The 23,521-nt window shown below is 45.7% G+C and overlaps 2 protein-coding genes across 8 annotated transcripts; both read right to left on the bottom strand.

The window, feature by feature from the left end:
• Positions 1-101: 101 nt before the first annotated feature.
• Positions 102-8,787, bottom strand: LOC136450422 (polynucleotide 3'-phosphatase ZDP-like). 7 transcript variants are annotated; one of them, XR_010758348.1, is made up of 15 exons: positions 8,255-8,787; positions 8,130-8,165; positions 7,651-7,752; positions 7,434-7,496; positions 7,286-7,342; positions 7,008-7,064; positions 6,575-6,649; positions 6,373-6,429; positions 6,212-6,288; positions 4,921-5,002; positions 4,647-4,763; positions 3,446-3,573; positions 894-963; positions 636-710; positions 120-539 (listed from the first exon to the last, which is right to left on the bottom strand). XR_010758348.1 is itself a non-coding variant. In XM_066450845.1 (14 exons), the coding sequence occupies exons 1-14, from the start codon at positions 8,588-8,590 to the stop codon at positions 492-494; spliced, it is 1,305 nt and encodes a 434-aa protein (XP_066306942.1). In that variant the 5' UTR covers positions 8,591-8,787; the 3' UTR covers positions 141-491. The 7 variants fall into 7 exon arrangements, 4 of the variants coding, with proteins under 4 accessions (XP_066306942.1, XP_066306944.1, XP_066306943.1 ...); XR_010758351.1 differs by lacking the exon at positions 3,446-3,573 and having other exon boundaries at positions 102-539; XM_066450845.1 differs by lacking the exon at positions 636-710 and having other exon boundaries at positions 141-539.
• A 1,280-nt stretch (positions 8,788-10,067) lies between these two features.
• On the bottom strand, positions 10,068-10,642 carry LOC136455089 (uncharacterized). The gene is made up of 2 exons (XM_066455252.1): positions 10,634-10,642; positions 10,068-10,451 (listed from the first exon to the last, which is right to left on the bottom strand). The coding sequence occupies exons 1-2, from the start codon at positions 10,640-10,642 to the stop codon at positions 10,068-10,070; spliced, it is 393 nt and encodes a 130-aa protein (XP_066311349.1).
• Positions 10,643-23,521: the final 12,879 nt, after the last annotated feature.

Raw genomic sequence — 23,521 nt, 5'->3', positions numbered from 1 at the left:
CAATATACATAAACTAACGTGAATACGAATGCATCCCAGCAAACTCTTGCTGTGTTTCCAGCACACTAGAACGTGTTGCGCACTATTACCGGCCTATCCAGCCTACTTTGCTCACACCATGGGCACTAGCTACAGGGACACGAGAATATTAATTGGCCACGCCATGGCTCGTGGCTAACAGGCATAGACGGATTGATCCACCGATTTGACTATCTAAGCATGATTGTACCACCACTATGGCCGATCCACGTAACACTGAATTAGATTAGTAACTGATTGCCTCAACACCTCTACGTTAGAGTTGAGTTTTCTCAATTGTGCCAGCAACTTGGCGCTACAATTCCACATCAGAATAACTAGGATATTATTTGACGGTTTAAACAGACATGTAGATCACCATACCAGAATAGCCACAATATTGATAACATCCAAACACTAAACGACGTAGTGTAACCATCTTACTAGGCGTCAATGAAGCTGGTCACGGGTAACTAGCAACCGAAGTATTCCTCGGGAACATGGAACTTGAGACCGATGGCCTATAACAGGAAAAACCAGATGTCAGCTGATGAAAGGCTTCTGCCTTTCCCAAACATGAGAAAGGGAAAGCATAACAAACTACGAATAAGACTGACTGAAACTATGCCGGAAGTAGCATAGCATCCACGTAATGTTAACTTCCAATAGATAGAGAAGGTTTAAACCCTGCTCTGCAAGTTACAAACGGTATCAGATTCGTATTAACTACCTTGGCTGCTTTACATAATCCTTGTGAACCATGTTGTTATATTTTCTCTGAATTACAAGTAAAGTGCAAGAGGCCTTCCAATTTGTTTGAATCCAATGGAGGAAAATCCTTGCTGATTGCTACAGGTAAACAGGATTTTTCATACCTTAGCAAATTTTATATCTGCATCACTATGATCCTTATCTCTCCCAGCAGCATCACCAACATAGAAAGATCTGTAATAATTGGGCACATGTCAGAAGAGGAGCTTCTGGATAACTTTGCATCATATAGAAAAATAAGGGGGTTGTTTTACTGTGTTCCCAAGTTGGACCAAAAGCTTAATCCACAAGGCCAAGGTGGGGATTGCTAGTCACCTATTATTCAATTAAATAGAAAATAACGTCTGTCCTATTTAGGCTTGATCAAGCCTAATCTATAAATGAGTGGATGGTAAATTGGTCTGGGCTCTAATACTGTAATACATGTTCCCGCGTGGCAACCAGCCAACCACCTAGGAGATGTGGTCAACACTGGGTATCTTAAAACTACAACATAATAACATTGTCCACATATAAATCATATATTATAAACATATTGTGCTACTTACATGCATGTTAGCAAGTAAAGCATGTATTATTGTATCGTGACGTCGACTAGAGAACTACAGGGTCATAGCAGCAAAGCAGCAGTCCTCATCAAAAGCATTGCAAATCTATGATTGCAGTTATTTCAAGCTCAAACCTATCGCAACATCTGAAAAAAAACCCACAGGTTCCTAGCCCTATCATCTAACACTGCTTTATTTTCAATATATAGGGCAAAAATCCAAAGAAATTACTAAGGCTTGACACAAGCGTCATCATGAAAGTGATTGGGATTAGGTAGACCCTCCAAGGCGAGGCACATCAATGCCTGTGAAAGTGCAATCAAGCCTTAATTGTGGGTTTTGGTGATAATAACAACACAATTAGAGAACTAATAAGATTTATCGAGATGACAAGCAGGGAACTTATATTCGAGGATACTACACGGAACGGAGGAGTCCCCAATTACAAATGTAGATGGCTTTAAACTCAAAGGAAGTTTAAATTCTTTTATATATTGAATTTGAGTATAGAAAAAGCCGTACTATGAAGGGAGGAACAATATTTAAGCTAATAGGTGCTACCAAGTGCACAAACAACCACAAGCATCCTCAGATTCACAGCCAAGACAGTCTACACTTCACTGTTACCCTTGTTGTCTTGCGTGGTGCGGCACTGCCGCACTTGAAGAGAGGTTCGCCCAACCCCTCGGTCGCCGGCTCCGGCTTACCCGACCCCTCGGTCGCAGGCTCCGGCTCGCCCGACCCCTTGGTCGCGGGCTCCGTCTCGCCCGACCCTTTGGTCGCGTCTTCGTCTCGCCCGACCTCTTGGGTGCAGTGTCCATTTAGGGCGGGGGGATATATACTTTTCCCTTTGCCTCCCAACGGCTATTTGCGATTTTAGTTACCGTTGGGGGCCGGGGATATATATACCTTTCCCCTTCCTTCCCAACGATAACTAACCAGCTCTCTTCTTCCTCACTTCAGCATGCCCAAAACAGAGCAGGAGCTCTCTCTCCCACACTCCATTGTTGGCCTCAAGCCCTCAAGCAAATTCATTGATTTCCCCATCAATCCTTGAGAAAAAAGGGTTCCTAACTCGATTAGAGAGCAGCTCCATTGATTCCCAAACTCTAAAAAGCACTTGGTTCATGTTTTGGCCGGCGGTTGTGTTTGTTACTCTTGGAGCTTGGCTCCTAGCTGGCTAAAGTGTCGCCCGTGGAGCTTGCCAACTTGTGTGGCAGCCCCGGGAGGTTTGTAACCATCTCTTGAAGCTAGTAAACTCACCCCTCATCTCAAGAGTTAAGTCTCTTGACTTGAGAACGAGGAAGGGCTGGAAAGCTCTAAGCCTTAGTGGCTAACCTCAACACCGTGGAGGTAGGGAAGCCTTGGTGGCGAGCCGAACCACGAAATAAATCATTGTGTCAATTGTGCTTGATTTACATTACTTACATGATATATTATTGATTAAGGTGATTTCTAGAGTTTGAGGCTGATCTACTAGTGTGTGGTGTTCCCACCACTTTCAGCTGTCGATCTGTGATCTACTACCCTGTAGGAAGCTAAGAAATATACCCGATCCAAATTTCGTTGGGAAGATTTTGAACTGTGAACTAATCTCTGCTACAGGTGCGGCAGTGACGCGCTCACAGAGCGGCAGTGCTGTGGGTGAATTTGACTTCGGTTTGAGTTGAATTTTTACAGGCCTATTCACCTCTCTTAGGCGTACCAGAGATCCTACAGCCTGCTACTTGCAAGCATATGTGCTGCAGTCTGCAGACACATTCAAACCATGCCAAAATAACATACTTAATAAATTTAAGAAACGAAACGTGAATATTTTTTTTAATGTGCACACCATTGCAATCCACTAACATGACAGCCCTTATCCTGCATGGAAACTACTTGCATATCAACAAATAGAAACAGGGGTAAGGTTGTGCGACAGGTGAGTGGTTCCAGGTTTCCAGCCGATTAAATATTGACCGTGAATTAAAGTGTATATTTGTGTAATTTCATTCAAAGAGAGGTGCAGTTTTTTTTTCAAACTGTTAGTCCAAGAGTGATTTTATGACTCTGCCCAAGGGCGTGGTTCTTAAAATCTGAAAAATTATCTGAGAATAGGTGATTACTGATCCATGTCAATCTCGATTCCAGAATTGAAATGCTGAGCCATCAACCACCACATTCCAGGATTTGGTTTGCGGTATGGATCATCTGGAATATTTTTTCCTTTCCCTAAACCACAAGCAATGAAAACCTGCAGGTGCAAATCAAATTAATCAATTATAGAACTACCTTTTGTTCTCGAACACGCAGAGCCTTGTTCGTTTGATCCCCAAACCAAAGGGATTGGGAAGGAATGGAGGGGACTGCCCCCTCAAATCCCCTTGGTTTAGGGATGAACTTCAAGGCCTAAAAGGGCATGACCCAACCTGAAAAGGCAAACTTAAGTCCTATTTGAGCTAACTCAAACTATGGGGACTGTGAGTCCTGGAGCAGAGTCTTCCTTTTGGGTGGTGGAGGTAGGGACCAACAAAATCAAAATAAAGAGCATAACAAGAACCCCCAGATGATAATGAACATCAGTGCTTTTTGGTTCAAATAAGCTAAACCAGATACCTCAGCGACTCAAGTATCAGTGCTATGCCCACTCTTGTAGTGACATTCTAATAAAATGTACTTGACCTATGTTTTTCCACAAACTGTTATGCAGTATCCACTGGTAAAAAATTGAATACTCGGAACTTCATGTTGAAATATCATAGATATTTTACATCTCCAGAGCACAAGTTTCATGATTCTGAGTATAGTATCACAGGAAAAAACAGATATTCCAGGTTCTATGTTTGTGTATCTTAAAAAATAGCAGACTAAAGTTACATTTGGCATTAAGGTGAGCTGCAATGATCTTGTTTGCCGGAACTGCTTTTCATAATCTTAGTTGACTAAGTTATTTTGGTTAATTTAGATTGCAAAAGTAGATACAATTGACTAAGTTATTTTGGTTAATTTAGATTGCAAAAATAGATACAATGGGATTCACCAAGTGTGACAGAGACAACAGTGGTATAACTGAGTTTAAAACTTAATTTGGTTTCCTAAACAAGGTTTTTTTTTTACAACTGCTTTTCCATGGCACCTTTAAAAAATAGTCAGTACTGCACAGCACAACAGCCACAAACTGACTGTAAATAAGATCAAGTGATTTAAGTTATAGGGCAATGCCCATTTCAGTTATCAGGAACCAAAATAGCAGATATATTTCTTTATTCCTTTTTTATTTGAATGGCTGCTCAGATTTGAGATAAAGAAAACAAGTTTACAGCATACCTGAATAGGGGCTTTAACACATTCAATAAAGTTATCAAGGCGACCAACTTTGGAGTCAACAGCTTGCTGCCGCTTGTTTTTATGGCGTTCAATGTTTGACTCATTGGTGAATATGACCTAAAAACAACATACAGTATAAGCCGCTGAAATCAAAGCACTACATAATTAATAACATTAATTAAGATATATATGTCAGAACATAAAAACACAAATTTACAAAAGTAAAATGAGAAGTGAAGGATTTAAAAGAACTGGTGAAAAGAAACCTACTAACCAGCTTGTAACCATCATTGTACAGTCTTTGCAGTTTTTCTAGAATTGATTTATGCTGTAAAGACCACTGGTCTGCACCAACCCTGCACAAGCAGTAGGTTGAAAAATATCAACCAAGTTCTTATTATAGCAACAGCGATCAGAAAGTATTCTGAATCAAAAACTTCACATGTAAGAAATCATCAACTCGGGAGAACATCGCAACAATAAGCCATAAGAGGGCTCTTAATCATTATGATAGAGGTCATCGAAAAGTGAAGCATAATACATTTCATGGCTAAACTCTAGGTTGGTCTGGTGTCAATATTTTCCACAGAGATGCTTATAGCCAGTTGACGCCTTTGCTTGTAAAGATATCTGGCTTATTAGTTAAGGACACCAAAGGAAAAGGTTGACAAATGAAGGGACCTTGAAATGAGAAATTGACAACACACTGATAGCACAGAGGTATGCCCAGTTGTGACGCCACCAACCAGGGTTCAAACCCTGTAGTCTCACAAAAAAGGGCCTCGTCGTGCAATGCCATGTTCCTGGGCGGTCCAGCCTTCAGTCCCTTTTCTCAGCCCAGTGTTGAGATCCTCTTCTTAAAGCAATGCCTCATGGGAGGCCTTTCCCCTAGGGGTCCAGTTTTTAAGAGAAGTTGAAATCTAAGAGACCAATGCTCTTCAAAATTACAATGTGGATGTCTACAGGTTTCCCAAGGAATACTCAGAAGTGAAAATCATATGCCATGAATGCTTTGCAATGTCTGACAATCCTTCTTTATCCAACTGCAAGAACTTCAGACTAACTTTAATTACACAACTCAATAATTCAAAGCCTTGGGCTGAAGAAAGAATGAGTGGTCAGACAAAGAAAGGACTTAATTCCATCGTTATTCTGAGAGCCTGGACGGTTTTAAAGTACTGCAATCATTGTGTCTTTGATGGTGCCTCTCCTAATCCAGTTGGGGCCTTAGAGGCTGCTACAGAGGAGCTACTGGATTGGGGTGTGGCTGGGGCCAAGGGCATTCCCTTTCTCCGTGCCCTTGCACCAAATGGTAAATAGGGCCACCACCTTTCCATAGGTCGAGGTCGTTTATTCTCGTTTATTGTTCTTACCCCCTTCTTTTCTTCTTAATGTTATGATCTTGTTCGAGAAATAAATCAGTAATTTAAAGCCTTTATTTACTAAATCAATTCAAATGTGTCTCCATAATAAACGACCGAATAGGGGAAATAATATTCGCAGTGGAAGCATCTAGAATACCATTTAGAGTGAAACCAGCTTGTATATCTTATGAAACACAATACCTCCTCACACTGGTCTTGGCAAGGCATCCATCAAAATCAAATGCAGCAATCTTAGATGAAGCATGAAGGCCATCTTCCTGAGCGACAATTGGAAGAAAGTTTTTTTAATAAAAAATTAGGACCTTACAACCAGAAACTGTATGACATAGGTATCAACACACCTGCTCACAGAAGATAACTGTATCAAAAACCTTCCAATGAGCAGGAAGGGTAGCATCCTACATCAACAGACAGAAAGAAGGTGAATATGTAGCAATTCGATAACATGCTTGCACAAAAAAAAAGGCATGGCAAGATATAGGGAGCATAATTCTTAGCAGCAACAGCAGCAGCCAAGGACAGGAGTAGTTAAGACAAGGCTACCTTGTATTCTTTCTTGATATCAGAAAGTGAAAAGGATATCGATGGACCAATCGGTCTGTTCCCTGCAGGTAACTTCTAGGAGAAAAAAGAAGAATCAGATGTTGAGCTTTGCGGCATTTTTTTTTAAGAAAATATGCCAGTCATTTACCGATTCACACTAGAAGGAAAGTATTTACAGCCTGGCTGAGTGCCAGACTTGAAGGAAACTACTCTAATGACCGACAACATACAGGAAAACCACAGAACTAAGAGTTTTCAAAATTGAATAAATAAATCTAAATGCTATGATAGACAAGCAAAGGGATTCAAAAACAGAGTTGGCGAGTTGCCATCAAATTTTGTGTGTGTTTGCATTCTCCATAGTTACCATCAAAGGTAGATAGAGTCCAAAACCGAAAGCATCATAAGATCAGATATTCAGATCACACATCACCTTTGCTTCTTCCAGGTTCTTTTCAGCACCTTCTTCAGACTCCCCCATGCAGTGAACCTAGATGAAATCAAGTAATGAAGAGTGACAGACATGTTACTCATACAACATTATTAATTCACTGACTTTTTACTACTTCTGTCCTCCTGTAGTACATATTGCTGCAGATTGATTCGATTGTAAGCATGACCTTTCGACATCTATATTGTTAAATCTTTCGTGAATGCCTTCTCTATGGATACTATCAAATGCTTAGCAGCAGTTCTAGTACAAGTGATCACCTTTACTCCTTCCAGATCCTTGTCAGCACCTTCTTTTGAGTCCTCCATGCTGTGAGCCTAAAAGAAGTTAAGCAATGCAGGAAAGATACATCAAAAGGTGTTTTAGGGGGCTAGAGTCAACTCCAAAATGCTCATATTGAAGTCTAACAATTTCTTTCTTCATATTTGACTCGTTCAATTCATCAGCCACATTTCCATCACTCTTGTAATTCTGCAAACGAATGTGGTGAATCTAACTAAGAAATCAAACATAAAATACCACAATTCACTCGAGGTCTGAGCCTTTTATTTTGCAAGGCGAATGTTATTTTCTAGCCCTTGCAGGTAGAGCGGCCAGACTTCGCATACTCAACAGAGACGGTTACCTTATCTGGCACCCCCTCCGCAGGGGAAGACGTCTGAATCCTTGCTTTCATTGGACTTGGTTCCTCCAAAGGGCTGACTGCAGTATTGCCTCTTTTATGATTCTGAAAATGAGTTCTCATTATCACGGGAGTCGGTAAAGATTTGCCCCCAAAAAAAATGAATCACTTATGTTGTTTAGCTAAATATGGGATCAGGACAAAATAAAACACTAATCATCCAAGTGCTGCTGTTCAAACAAGAGAATCAGTGTGGTTCATTCTATTTGATTTATGCACACGCTTATCTGACTATAAGCACATCATTCTACAAGCAGGGGTGCCATAGAGTGGGAAAATGATAGGAATGAATTGTACATATGGTGTTTTTTTTACTCGGCAATATTAACCACAAATTTTTTCAAACTATTCTACATTACCCAAATCTGCAGCAAAAAGCTACGTGGCTAAACAACCACTGCAACGAGTAAAGGCCGCATTACCTTCTCTAGCTCTCGCAATTCCTCACGATCATGGTCCTGCAATTCCAAAGCCCCACGTATTAATCCCCAAAACAACACAGAATGAGTTAACGAACGGCACGAAACTAACCACCCAACGAGCGAACCTTAATGGAGTCGAACCCCTTGATACTCTCGATGGGGCCGAGCGGGTGCGACGAGGAGGGCAAGCAGGAGACGTGGTACCACTTGGTGGCGTCGAAGCCACGGGGGTCGCGCGCAGAGGCGCCGAGGCGGAGCGCCCCGGAGGCGATGGCCTCGCTGCACCCCTTGCAGGTTGAGCGGCCGGACTTGGCATACTCGACAGATATGGTAGCCGCCGCCGCCGGCGGCGTGGTCGACATGGCGAGACGGGTGACGCGAGCAGCGGAGAGGGGGAGGAGAAGGCGGAGGCGGATGGGGTTTCGCGCAATAAGGAGGTAGGAGAAGGGGACAACGAGCATACGAGGTGGGGAGCACGGGGTTTATGATGGCGGGTGACGGTGCGGCGATGGCTAGGGTTTTGTGCGGTGGATGCGGGCGGCCGGCCGGCACGGGAATCGATACCGTGGTGCGGTGGACTGGTGGTGGCCGGTGGGAGTGGAGCGATCGATTCCGTCAATCCAGCGGGAAGAAAGAGGGGTTGAGCAGCGCGAGTCGTGTCGCGCGGTCTCGCAGGGATTTTTAATTTTTGGTGAATTTTCTGTGTGCTATTAAAAAAAAAGATCGCATCGATTTGTCTTTAAAAAAGTTCAGCGGTCTTCAATGTCACTGCTCTAACTTTTTCGTGTCCTCCATACCACTTCCGTCAGTTTATGCTCTAACGCCGTCAAACTGCAGGTATGAAAAGACAAAAATGCCATTAAGTGTAAATATATCATTAATTTTTTTTAGCATCTTAACGACTTCAAATGAAAAAACTCAAAACTAGAAAGTTGTAGATCTCGTCGAGATCTATAATTTTCATATAAAAATTATTTTTATTTAATTTCGCAAAAAAATAATATGATTTTTCTAAGATATATTAATCATATCAAATCATATTTTTTTGCGGAATTAAATGAAAATATTTTTATATGAAAATTATATATTTCGACTAGATCTACAACTTTCTAGTTTTGAGTTTTTTTTATTTGAAGTCGTTAAGATGCTCAAAAAAATAAATAACATATTTACATTTAAGGGCATTTTCGTCTTTTCACACTGCAGTTTGACGACGTTAGAGTCCAAACTGACGGAAGTGGCATGGAGGACACGAAAAAGTTGGAGCAGTGGCGCTGAAGACCGCTGAACTTTTTCAGGGGCACACAGGGCATTGTGATCTTTTTTAATGGCACACAGAAAATTGTTCCTTTAATTTTTGCTATCCTTACGGATACCACTTCCAGTTTGGCATTTTTATATGTGTCCCTACACATTTGTCATTATAAACAGTAACCCTCCTACGTTTTTGTCATTTTTGCTGAGGTGACACGTCAGATGGGCACGCTAGCATGGCAGAGAGCCTGAGAAGGCCTACAAAGCATGTGAAATAACCTATGTACCCCTGCTGATTCTCTCCGATCAATCACTGACACGTGGGCCCCACATGTCAGCTTTGTCTTCAACCTCCTGCCATCACCTGCTCAACATCGACGGCGGCACGTACAACGCCATCCCGTCCTCAACGGCGGCCCCGTCGGACACCGCGTAGCTGGCCACGTCCGTCTTCATCATTAGGCGGCGGCCCGCGATGCCGGGGGGCATGCCAGCAGGGACGGTCGCCGGCGACCTCGCCTAGAGCATGTATGTGAATCGCGGGCCGGCCTCGACGGCGGCGCTCGTCCTGACGCACGACACCGAGACGACGACGCAGCTGGCTGCGCCGGCGCCGCACGAGCACACGGACAGCGCGAACAGGCTGCGCTCGTCGCCCTCCATGACCAGGAGGCGGTGGTGCTGCTACTGCAGCTGTGACTCCGACGACGCTGGCGTTGGGATCAGGACGCGGAGCGGGAGCGCCTTCCCATAGGCCGGGAGCGTGTCCAGGGGCCAGGCGTGGTCGACGGCGAGGTGGTCGCGGAGCCTCGGCGTGGTGGCAGTGAAGGGGCACCCGGGCACTGCACAGTGGCAGGGCGCGTAGGCGCACGCGTCCTGGTACGCGGCGGTCGCGTGGTACGCCACGGAGGTGCCGCAGCCGTAGGACTTGAACGGGCACGACACCCTGGCGTCGCCGACGAACAGGTCTAGCTCTAGCCCACAGTGCGCGAAGGCGGTGGCGTGGTCGCACTTGCGGCAGTGGCCCCCGTCAAGGCAGGCGCCGAACAGTAGGTGTCCGGCCTCGCACTGCAGCCAGAAGGACGAAGACAAATCCGTCAATCCATGGTGCAAAGGAATAAAAAAAGCGCAATCGGGACTGCACGAGTTCCCCCTACCCTCTCTGCATGGTGATGGTGGGAGGTTTAAGACAAAGCTAACATGTGGGGCCCACGCATCAGCGATTGGAGGGAGAGAAGCAGCAGTGATACATAGGTCATTTCGCATGCTCTTTAAGCCTTTCCAGGCTCCCTGCCACGCTGGCGTGACCATCTGACGTGTCACCTTAGAAAAAATGGTAAAAACGTAGGAGGCTTAGTAATTACGATGGTAAATATATAGGGGCGCATAAAGATCGTAAACGGAGGAGTGCCAGGATGACGAAAAGTTAAAAATCCCGGTCTCGCAGTGTTGGCGGCCTAGCCTGGAGGTACTCTGGTTCTGGGAGTTTGCGGCGGCTAGCGCGAATCTGGAGCTGCGGCGCAAGCTTGCAACGGACGGCCGCGGTGGAGAAAATTGGAATTGCGGTGGGAAGTGGACTTCACTAGTTTGGCATCCGATTTCGTTGTATCGACATTATAAAAACACGTACAACCCGCCAGAATGTCATTGGGTCACATCGGATCTTTGAAAAAAGGAAAAACAAAAATTTCTTCCACATTTGCCCTTGTGAAGGGTCAAGATGGCGGACTAGAGGGGGGTGAATAGTCCTTTCTAAAATTAATCGCGTCGGCTAACCGAAATAAGTGCGGAATTATAACTATCGGTCTAGCCAAGACTACACCCCTCTATCTATGTTCTCTAGCACCTTCCAAAGATACTAATTAAGCAACACAGGTGTCGGGCTAGCTAGAGCTCGTCTAACCAATTTTAGAAGCAAGGTCACACAAACCTATGCCACTAGTACTTTAAGCAACAAGGGAGCTCCTATACAAACTAGTAAGCAAAAGCACAAGGCTATCTAAGCTTACTAGTAATGCTCAATAATAAGGCAACCAATATCAAATTAGGGAGCGCAATTACACAAACCAAATTAGCCACGCAAGTGAGCTACTTCTATGCTACACAAGCAAGAAGGTAACTAGTAAGCTACACAAACTAACTAATTACAATAGCAACTATGCAAGCACAATGTATATGAAAGTAATTATAAGCTTGTGTGATGAGGATGCAAACCAACGGGAAGAACAAGGTTGGCACGGTGATTTTTCTCCCGAGGTTCACGTGCTTGCCAACACGCTAGTCCCCGTTGTGTCGACCGCTCACTTGGTGGTTCGGCGGCTAATTGGCATCACCCACCAAGCCCGCACGTTGGGCACCGCAAAAACCTACCCTGAAAGTGAGGGTAGCTCAATGACACGCTTTACTAGAGTTGCTCTTCGCGGCTCCCGCGGGGCGAGCACAATGCCCCTTACAAAGCTCTTCTCCGGAGCACCGTACAAGCTTCTTGCGGGCTTCAACGAAGACCACCACCAAGCGGTCTAGGAGTTGGCAACCTCCAAGAGTTACAAGCACCACCAGCTTGCAACTCGATCACCTAGTGCCACTTGATGCAATATCACGATGCAATCGCACTAGAATCGCTCTCTCACATAATCAGATGATCACTATCAAGCATATGTGAGATGGAGGGCTCCCAAGCACTACTACACAAGCCACCAAGGCTCTAGTGTACTCAGCACCAGCCATGGCTGAGGCCACATTCTATTTATAGCCCCACGGGCTAAACTAGCCATTACCCCTTCACTGGGCAAAACTCGGGACGACCGGATGCTCCGGTCGTATCGACCGAACGTAGAACCTCAGCGTCCGGTCAACGTATGCTCGCCACGTGTCGCCTCCATTCTACCTCAGTCACTTGATCTCAACGGTCAAGTGATGACCGGACGCAGCTGCTCAAACTGACCGGAGACAACACCCCCAGCGTCCGATCGTTTTCACTAAGGTACCAGTCGCGACCGGACATGTCCGGTCGGTCACGATCGGACACAGCATCAGCGTCCGGTCCTTCTCCAACTTTTCTATGTCGCCTACGTCACCGTACGTCAGCCTGACCGGACACACCCTGTCAACATCCGGTCACTTCCAGCGCTAGTGTCCGGTCGAAGACCGATGCCTGCACTCTTTCAGCAGCCACTGACCGGACGTAGGACCCCAGCGTCCGGTCACCACATGACCAGCGTCCGGTCCACTCTATGAGACCCTATCTTTTCTATATAGGGCACCGGTGAAGTTTCAAACCCTTCTCGCCTCCGTTTCATTGCTGAGTTGATCCACATCAACTCCAACTTCATCTGCTTTGTAAATGTGCCAACACCACCAAGTGTACACCATCATGTGTATGTGTGTTAGCATTTTCACAATCATTTTCCAAAGGATTAGCCACTTAACTTGCCACACCACTCGATCCTAGCGATGATGCAAAGTTAGATCACTCGAGTGGCACTAGATGACCGATATGCAAACAAGTTTGCTCCTCTTGATAGTACGGTCATCTATCCTAAATCCGATCATCAACTTCTCTACACACCTATGACCGGTGAAATGAAATGTCCTAGGTTATACCTTTGCCTTGCGCATTCCATTTTATCTCTTCCAATGTTGATGCAACACATGCACCAACATGATAATAATGATATGATCTACTTCATATCATTACGTGATCATATTGATTCATCGATCTTGACTTCACTTGCTTTTCACTGTTGCCTTCGTCCATCGGCGTCAAGTCTTGCTCAAGCTTTACCGCCACACGGTCCATCGCTCTAAAGCCTCCGACTTGCCCTTCACGCTTGCAACCGGTCCATCAATCCAAGTCATGTCTTGATCTTCTCCACCTTAATCACATGACTCAATGTCATGTCTCATTTGCAATGAGCTACTTCATCATCACATGTGTGAGCTTTGCAACATCTCCAAGCCAATTTCACCTTCATGGCATATGTTGCTCACACACATGTACCTGTGGACTAATCACCTATGTATCTCTCACATAAACATAATTAGTTCACCTAGGTTGTCACTTAATTACCAAAACCACACAAGGACCTTTCACCTTACCCTTTCCTTCTTTCGCATAAGGAGACGGATGGACGGAACGGTGTTGCGGCCTCTCCCACGGTGAAGGCACCTGCGCTCGAGCCTACCTTGCGAAGGAATGAAGGCATCGTCTTACGCTGTGCAGAGGAGATTCCAAAGGACAAGGCGGCGGTGGCGGGGGCATGGCCACGCTCATCGAGGAGGCCCGGGCGCGGATGCGGGGCCCAACCTTCACCGCGTCTCCTACCTCTACATCGTCCAGGAGGTGAATGAGAAGGCCAGGAAGCAGGTGGACGAGGCGCGGGAGGAGATCACCAGGGAGTTCGGCGCCCTGGCCGCATCCGAGATGGTCGACGTCGTGGGCGCGGTGCTGCCAAGATGGAGGCGCGGGCGCAGGTCGACGCCTCGCTGAAGCACGCCAGGCTGTTGGGCGGAAGGCGAACGAATTCATGTGGAGGGAGCTGCACCTGACGGGGACGAGGAAGCACGCCAGGGACGGGAAGGGGCTCGAGAGGGAAAAGGCCGTCGGGCTTCCCTGACTAACGCTCGCACTAGCTAGTAGATGGCGGTGGCGAAGACCGAGAGTGAGAGCATATGGCGAGCAGCATCAAAAGCTGTTGTACTCCATGTCCATGGCTGCCCTTGAGGGCGTTGCTATCATGCTGTAATCTATGGCTGGCGTGGGGGGAGACGTTGTAGCAGCGCTCGCTCGAGCCCCTCTGTTCCGTCTGTCCATGTCTGTGTGCTCTCACGTGAAAGAGGAAGGAAAGGGCAGGGGCAAATTCGAAGAAAATTTAGTTTTTCATTTTTCAGAGATCCAAAGTTATCAAATGACATTCTGGTGGGTGGCGCATGTTTCCCAAGCGAAGCCCATTTCATGTAATGGCAGGATTCTAATTTTCTCGCCACGGCGTGCACGCGTGGCTAAACCTGACTAGCACGTGAGCGGGCGCATGGCAGTCGCCAGTCGGCACGACTGGCCAGTGGCCAGGCAAGAGGCACACCTCATTTGGGATCCACTTAGTAGGCAAGAGGCACACCTCATTTGGGATCCACTTAGTACTAATTATTTTTTTGAAACATATTACTTTCAAAAAAAATTGAAACATATTTTGTACTAGTTATTGAGTGCCTCATTATCACTTCAATTTTGTTCACATGTGTACATTAGTTGTGAACGTGTGCATGTTCTGTTCTTCTCTTTGTGGCTGTCCTGTTGCCTAAAGATCTATTGTTGCCGGTTTGTGGTGAGAACAAGAATTGTGAACTTGTAGCTCTTGTGCACTTATTGGCTTGTAGCTCTTGTTTGTGGCTGTCAACCTGTGCTCCATTTTGCACGTTTACTTTGGTATTTTGATAATTGTGAGCTGTGAACTTGTTGAAGACTTGAAGTTAACTATGTTATGTACACTTATGTGAATATGTGGTTTCCGTGTTTACATTAATTTTGGATTGTAGCTTTTGTGGTCATATTAGTGCGACAATTATTTGTTTATTTTTATCTATAAGTCTACTATATATGTATAAATATTGTACTGCTTAAATGTATTTGTGGCCAGTTCAATTTAAACGGTCCAAACTATTAAATTGATGGATCAATCGATTTTTAACGGCGGTGAACCAATGAACCTATGTCCTCGCCTCTAACCCGGTCCTAATAACTATGACTCTATGAGAGGTACTCTGGCTTCGGGATTCGAACCAATATGAAGGCTTCATATCGCACAATTTGTTGAATATTTAGTCATGTTGCGATATCATATACAGCATGGCGCATACGAACATGAGCAATCCATTCATCGCATGTGCAGATCTGCTACCGATCCAGGTTGTAACAGACCTAACCATAGATCTAAATGGGACCCTAACCACAGATCCACTACACACGTAAATGCTCGCTAGAGATAGGTTCAGTTCATACCCTTGGATGGAACCTGAGCCGGAGGAACGTCCGCCTATAGAGGGCAACACAAGCTCAAGAAACAGTGGAGTGAGTAAGATAATGAAGCGCGGGCACGGCGCGGCATGGCATCACGTGCGTGTGTGGTCCCTCAACTCTCCTTCTCAACTTATCTAAGGAGTAGGGATGAAAACAGATCAGATACGGACTGATATCACTAATATTACATTTGTTTTCATATTTCTGTCCGGATTCAGATTCGAATACGAATACGAATAGTGTCAACTTTGCCAGATAGGATACGATTGGATATCGACATCATAAATATGCGATTTGAGTATTCGGATACGGATACAGTATCGGATATTGAATATCCGGACTCAGATACAGACAGATCTCAACCCCTCTAAATGGATTCGGTCTCGAATACGGTCGAAAAATATCCGTACCGTTTTCATCCCTACTAAGGAGCACTAACCTTTCTAGTAATGTACAATGTGGTACTAATCCCACTTTCACTTAACGCTTATTGTGGACCTTTTGAATTCTTTGATTAATTGTTTGACTAACTATTAGCCAAACCCAATTAATCCAACACAATCCACAAGTTTGATTAACCACCGGTCATCTTGCTCCCCATCGGTCACCAGCTCCTGGCGCCGCTAGTGACCATGACCTCGTCAAGTTGCGCTCTCTCTAGCCGTCACCACGGCGGCACCACCACCGCTGAACATCCCTCTAAAGCCCGCCATTGCCAGAACCCAAACACAACCTCGCCACTAACCTTGCAGGAGGCGTCGTTGCTCGTGAGTGCCACCGTTGCCGCTCATCGCTTCAGCACCGGATGCGCTGCACCACGTGTCTTGTGAGCTACTGCTACTCGAGAGTGGAAAGAGTCAGGAGCACGAGGAGACAGGGACGAGGAAGAAGCTTGCACTGTCTAATCGTACTTCGCAACTTGTAACAAGCCTTCTTGCTCCCATAGACTATGGGTTTCGAGATGTGCTCACTTGAAGAGGCTATCCCCTGAATAAGCATCTCTGAAGTCTAAGTAGATACTTTAGCTGACTGGTTCTAAGTTGGCCTATGGCATGGCCGCGCCGCTACTGCCCGGTCCCTTGCAAATTGCAGTTGCATCCTGCCAACAGTGGGCAGCTGCTTGCCGAAGCCACTTCGTGAGTGAAGACACTAAGCTCCCACGCTGAAAGATTGGACTTGCTAGCGCCGGAACGTCCATCCGAGACACAAGCGTTTGGATGCTGCCGCGCAAAGAGAGCAAACGAGACCGTAGCGCATTGGGCTTGCGAGGAAGCGCACCAGCAGTGGGCCCGTGTCACCCCGGACGTCGTCCATGCTGCCGACCGCTTCTCACACGTATCCCATGTGCAACACTCGATCTACTTTTGAAACATCCAGATATAACAGTTGCAATATACAAAAGAAGATAAATGAAACACTTAAAACAAGCGTCTGAAACACTTGTGAAAACACATGAAAAACATTTGAAAACCATTGCAAACATATGCAACATCCAGATGAAATACTCGCAAACTTACGTATGAAACACCTGAAAACACCGAACATATGCTTGCAACATGCATGTATATGCAACATCTAGATCTACTTTTATAACATCTAGATAAAATACATGCAACATTCGTCTGGAACAGATGAAACATTTAGAACGTACACTTGAAACATACGTGTATAGCCATTACAACATATTCAACATCGCGATCTACCTTACACAACACCTGCAACATACCTCTGAAACATCTGAAACACTTGAAACACATGTGCTTTCAGCGTACATCTGCTTGCTGCTTGAACGAATGGAGTCTCGTCGGTGCGGAGCTCGATGCCGCGGAGTGGCACGGAGGCCACCGGTGTGAAGCTCGTCAGCAGCACGGACCTCGGCAGAAGCAAGGGCGGGCAGATGGAGCGTGGCCGCGATGGACAGGGGCACGGGGCGTGAGCATGGGCGGCGCGGGCGTGGGATGGTTCCGTCCCGGAGCAGCGGCGCGAAGCACGCTGAGCGAGCAGGCGACGCAGGCGTTGGCGGCGCGGGCGAGACGCAAAATAAGCGGGAGACTTACACGGAGTCCGTACAGATGGACAGACGACCATAAGCAACGTTACCGCTGAAAGATAGGGTGGGAAACCCATAGTTCCAAAACCTTCGCTTTCCAGTCGCTCGCCTGATCGCCTCTCGGGCCTAACAGTGGTACAGTGCCCATTTGAGTTGAGGTGCCTGGTGCGTTGGTCAACACGCAGCAGTAGCACACAGACATGCCCTTCTCTAGAAAGTAGCACGTCAACAAAGCGCTGCTTTACATTGCTTCTTCAGTTCTTCTAACCGCCCACAGCCCAACCCGTCAGCCTAACATTGACGTATCTGGATGCTCAGCGATAAACAAATCATTGATCGCATCTCGAATGCATACCGCCAACTATTCGGCCGGTGGCCGCCTCTTGTAGAGTTGCAGTTGCAGGTAGCGACGCCGCGACGTTCTCTTCTTCTGTCGCCGGGACCCAGATAAAGCGTCACACGAGAGACGAGAGTGACCCGGCCGAGCGATTTCAGCAAGGTTGCTTCCATGCGATCCTAACACGTCGTGTCTCGTTTGTTTGATTGTTCTCTTTGTTTGTTGCCACTTTTTTTTTAACAGCCCAGCTCCTCCTCTCATATGCATGGCCACCGCAGAGACAGAGAGCTTCCACCACAGCACCACCAATGGATCACACCACCTCATATGCTCTTCTTCCCGAAGTCGGCAGCTTCTCGTACAGCTGGCCGACCAGCAAAACGAAGCCCCAGCCCGTGGAGCGGTGCAGCTGCCAAGGCGACATCACAACCTGCTCCATCGCAGCCGACCCTGCGTCGGCGTCGCAGTGCAGTTTTGACTTCCGGCTGTCGGTCTCCGAGCAGACCGAGGCGATGGCCGTCGCCGACCAGATGTTCCTCGACGGCCTGCTCCTTCCCTTGCATCTCGCGAGCCAGCATGGCCAGGATGACGACCATGCCGCCCGTAAGCAGCCGTTGCTCACGCGGTCGCTCTCGCTGGACTCGTCTCAGAGGATGATAGCCTCTGCAGCCACGAGCAGGCAGCACCCGCCGACCCGGCAGTCCGTGTCGCAGAACTCTTCGCCTTTCAATCTCCGCGGTGGCCATGGCACGGTGACCACCGCGAGCGCGAGGGGCGCCGTGTTCAGGATGAGCAAACTCGGGCTGCCGTCTTTTGGGAGATGGAGGAAGCAGCACAGGTGGATTTCGTTTAGGTTCTTGGTGCCCTTTTATCGGAAGATGGTGAGATGCATCTGGAGGAGGAAGGCAACGGAGGAGAAGAAGGATGCTCCTCAGCATACCGGCAGCGCCAAGGCTCAGCTGTGTGATTTAGGCCAAGAAAGTGCTATCAGGGACGCTATTCTCCATTGCAAGAGATCCCTGTAGGCCACTCGTAATAAGCATCGAAACCTCGAACCATTTGGAAGGATCATTAAACTCTAGTCATCTTCTCTTCAGCTTGTTCAAGTTACCAAGGATCTGTTGCGTCCGGCCTATCATCCGTCGTCGTCCAATCTGGAATAAAACCGTAACTTTGTGGAAGAAAATTCGATGGACGCCTATGGAAATTACTGTGACAAAACAAACAACTACAGTCATCTCGACGTCTTGCACGATATCCGGCTGCATTGTGCCAGATGTGAAAGCAAGGGCTTGAGCATAACGTAGAAGTCATTCCACCTCTACTAGACTACTACTGCAGTGCCACAGGCTCTTTTTCCTTTCTTGGTTACATCTCTCATTCCTTTCTGGCTTGCGGATTGATGGAGCGATGATGTTCCACAGAATGTGCAGCGTATGGAGCCTCGTCTTCTGGATCACTTGACAGTGAATGGCTGGACAAAATGGCTTTGTTCTTAGATTCCTACTCTGAGTGGATTAATTACAAATTCTGTACTACAAGGTGTGATCCTGGGCTGTTATCAAACAAAGTTGGGGTTTGGGGCACTAAAAATCTATTGAGTGGATTAACTACAATGCTGTCTTTTTCTAGGACAGCTTGAGTATGGTTTTCAGTATATTTGCGTATGTTTTCAGTTTGCACAACTGAATGGACTAGCGATCGTTCAGCTGAAGCAGCTGCTGCATTTTAATTTTTTTTCCTAAGTGTCTCATTCCGGATTTCTGAAGTGTTGATTGTGGCTCAGTTTGCTTGACCCATTAATTTCTATTACAGGCTTATAGCTACATGGTAATTCGAGGCAACTAAGAGCAAGTAAATTGCTACACATCACTAGTTTTATTGGTTCTCTCATGCGGAGTCCTGTAGGATTTTTGCTGATATGAACAGAGAGGGAGGAGAGAGAGAGTCAAGTCGTTGCCTCGTGAAACAACAGGCTCGTCCACGATTTTTTCGTTGGATGAGACAACTGCTTCGCCGCTGTATGCTCTGGTCGATGTTTCCTTACGCATGTACCAATTTTAATTCACGTGTTGAAATGGATTGAAATAAAACTAAACTAAATTTTATTACAATTCACTCCAACACATATGAATTAAGATGAATACATATACATCAAACAAGGTCTAAGCGTCTTTTTCTCTTCCCAGTATCCCCTACGCCAAATCTCTTTTCTCTATCGTTTGTGGCCCCAGCTCGCGCGCTGCCGTGACCTTCCAGACGTGTGCCAACAAGCACTTGAACGTGCTGCATACGTGCGCAAGAAGCACCGGAACGTGCTGCATATTTTATTTATGAAACAATGTCTATGCGTGATATAAATAAGCTGCAAATTGAGATTGAGATCTGTAAGCACTTAACGTGCTGCATATTTTATTTATTAAACAATGTCTATGAGTGACATAAATAAGCTGCAAAGTTGAGATTCGTAAGCACTTGAACGTGGTGCATATTTTATTTATTAAACAATATGTCCATGCGTGACATAAATAAGTTACAAAGTTCGTTTGACACATGCTTAATTTTAGAAACCATGAATAATAATGACACAACTTAAAAAATAATCTGTTGTAGGAGTTACCTATTAGATCATCTCAAGATTACGTGCAACATATGGGAAAGTATGTTAGACGACATCAATATGTCTTACCTAAGGGTACTCCCATCGTAGAAATTAGATTAGTTTCTATCTTTATGAATTATGCTGTCAAATAAACATTTTGCTGACATGACACTAGATTTATCGAGAAGAGAGAGGATTAAACGAAGAAATCATTTCTATACTAGAAACGATGTCTATGCATGCCTCGATGCCAAAGAAACGATCCCAGCCTACATTGGGGCTATCGGCATGGTTTCTACCTGCTCCCACCAGATCCAGTGCGGCTCCATCGTGCTCGACCTCGGGCGGTCGCAATGGCGCCGTCGTGCTTGACCTCGTGCCACGCGTCATCATTTCGGCCATCCTAGGTGCTCCAGCGCACGGTGAGCAACGTCGTATTCACACGCCTCTGCGGGCAACGTCGTTCTGTCCCCTCGTCGGTGTTGGGCCGCTCCACTGCGGCCGAGTTCACGCACCTATGCGAACGGAGCTCGCTCGCACACCGCCGCCGCTGGGGTCTCATGTGGCCGGCGCGGATCTTGCACGGCTGTCGCGGACGTCGCTCGCGCGGCCGCCGCGCAAGGGTGTAGCAGTGGCAGAGGAGGTGGTGGTACCCCATGGAAGCAAAAGGGTGCGCCCTGCAAGAGTTGGAGGCGGTGGCTTGCGTAAAGGGTGCGCCCCGTTCGTTTCACTAAAAAAACAAGTTGAAACATTGTTCCAGATAATTTGTTGTGAGAGAAAAACACTGTTCTGACTGAAAAAATAAGTTAAAAATTATGAATTATAAGATAAGCGAACGGGGCAAAAGGTCAGGAGTTCACGCAAAGCCACGCGATGAAAATGGCCACAGAGGATCTAAGGAGGGAGAAAAATATCACAAAGAATGGTTGGTTTGGGTTTCTAAAAAAATACTGTGTTTGTAAAGATAGTTTCTAGTTGTTGTGTTCTTTGGCTTACTCCCTCTGTCCCTAAATATTAGTCGTCACGATTTTCGTGCTGATAACTTTGACTTGATTTATAAAAAAATGCGAGCAATATTTCTATCTCTAAATAAATTTATTAAAAAAATTAGATTCAAATATCTATCCAATTATACTAATTATGTATCATAAATATTAATATTTTTTAATATATATTGGCCCCGTTCGCTGGTCTGAAACTTGACTGAAAACACTGTTCTAGCTGAATTGTTGTGAGAGAAAAACATTGTTCCGGCTGAAAAAAAGAAGTCGAACAAGCCGAATATGAGGTAAGCCGAACAGAGCCATTTAGTCAAAGTTGTTTCTCAGAAAGCGAAAACGACAGACATTTAGGGACGGAGGGAGTAGAAACTAACGCCTTATTCGCTTGGACTTATCAGTCTAGCTTATTAGCCGTGGTATAATATTTTTTGTTATTTAGTAGTGTTCGTTTAGAACTCTTATCAGCCCAGGGTATAAATATAAACCCCGACTATTGTAATCGAAGATATACACACATCAATCAAAATCAGTCTTTACTTTTTTGGTTTCACGCCAACTCTTAGGAGTAGGAGTAATGTAATTTTTCGATCAGTTCTTCAACCAGCAGGGCTGCATCGATCCGGTCGACCTCCGACTTATTTGTGAGTACCGTCAAGGCTTATACTTTTGTTTGTAAGGCTGCATCGGTCCGGCCAACCTCTTACGAGCTCTAGTATAAGTTAGTTATCGATCCTTATCTAGTTCAAGTACGGCTACATCGGTTAAGTTCGACCTCCACTGCTCGAATCGGATTAAGGTCAAGTTATCGGTGCTATCTGAGGGTGGCATCCTTCAGGTAGATTCATTAAGTTACCGATTTTGCTAATATTCTTATTGACTTGCCTAAGGTTGGGGTACCTCCAGTAGGACCAGGAGGAAGAGCAGCAGCACCTGAGGCAGATGCACCTGCAGGTGGTGCAACAGTAGGACGAGCTTTCCCTCTACCACATGCTCCGTCACATTCTTCTTCACATCACCCCAGTCCCCCTTCTCCTATTCGCAAGATGTTCAGTGCTATCTTTGGGATGTGCAAGGACATATGGACCTGTCGGCAGAAGAAGAGGGAGGCTAGGAGGAAGGATACTCGGACTTTGAAGCATATTGCTTCTAGACTTGAGCTTGATCCTCCTAGGTCTCCACTATTAGATAAGACAGCTAGTGAGCCTGAGACTGAGGAGCAGCAGCAAGGCAGGTATGACGTAGAGTTTGCTGAGTTCCTTCAGCGACAGCAGTAGCAGCAGCAAGCTCCAAAGCACCCTGACACTTTACCACTACATGCTCGGGTGCCTACTCACTCTCAGTCACGTCTTAATGTTGTAGACGAGTATGCTTCAGACTAGTGGAGTGACCTCACGGGTAGTTTCTATGACCCGTCTGGTGCGGGTGGTTTTCGTCCAGCCGGTGCTACACGCTCAGATGATGAGGATGCTGGTAGAGATGAAGATGATGATGAGTGATCACAGCTGTCAGATACAGCTTGCAACCCCTGTGTCACTGTTGGACCTTTGTGGTGATAGATGACAAAGGGAGAGAGACTGATTAAAACTTCAGAATATTTATTTCATTTGCTTATCTTTGTACCTGAAGATATGTACTGCAGGCTGTAGTTTCTTAAGCTTCATTTCAGTTTTTGAGCTTCATTGATGTATATCTTGAGTTTGAAATAGATTGTATCATGTGAGAGATGGGACTCACTTATGCTTTATCTATGTATCTCTTGAGATATGATCTTTATTTATATTATATCAGTAGCTTGTGGACTTGAGAAAATATGTAATGAGTGCTATGTGTGACATACATGTGTTATATTTATTTTCATAAGGACTATGCATGCTAGAATAAAAATATTTGATGTGATGTCTTTATATTTATTCTTGTGTGATATATCTTGTCATATGCATTACGGTTTTACTTGTCACACACACATGCACCCCACGGATGCAATGATTTAGGGGGAGTCTCATATATATTTTAGTATGTGCAATTGACATTTGAGGTCATTTTGTGGATTCTAATCATAAGCATATATTAAGGGGGAGCCTCTCATAAATCATTGAACAGAAAAGCTTAAATGTTTATATTCTTTTGTAAGC

The sequence above is a fragment of the Miscanthus floridulus genome, chromosome 5 (genome assembly GCF_019320115.1).
Source record: "Miscanthus floridulus cultivar M001 chromosome 5, ASM1932011v1, whole genome shotgun sequence".
Taxonomy (NCBI): Eukaryota; Viridiplantae; Streptophyta; class Magnoliopsida; order Poales; family Poaceae; genus Miscanthus; species Miscanthus floridulus.
The sequence above is the reverse complement of the archived record's forward strand: the minus strand, read 5'-3'. Positions and strand labels throughout refer to the sequence as shown.

Bases quoted from the DNA above. Each gene is read 5' to 3' on its own strand.
- LOC136450422 (XM_066450845.1), bottom strand. From the start codon at position 8,590: ATGCTCGTTGTCCCCTTCTCCTACCTCCTTATTGCGCGAAACCCCATC. The intron at 6,289-6,372 runs GTGTGTTGATAC...ATTGTCGCTCAG, and splicing joins CAGTTATCTTCTGTGAGCAG to GAAGATGGCCTTCATGCTTC. The intron at 5,003-6,211 runs GTATTGTGTTTC...CTGCTTGTGCAG, and splicing joins GCCAAGACCAGTGTGAGGAG to GGTTGGTGCAGACCAGTGGT.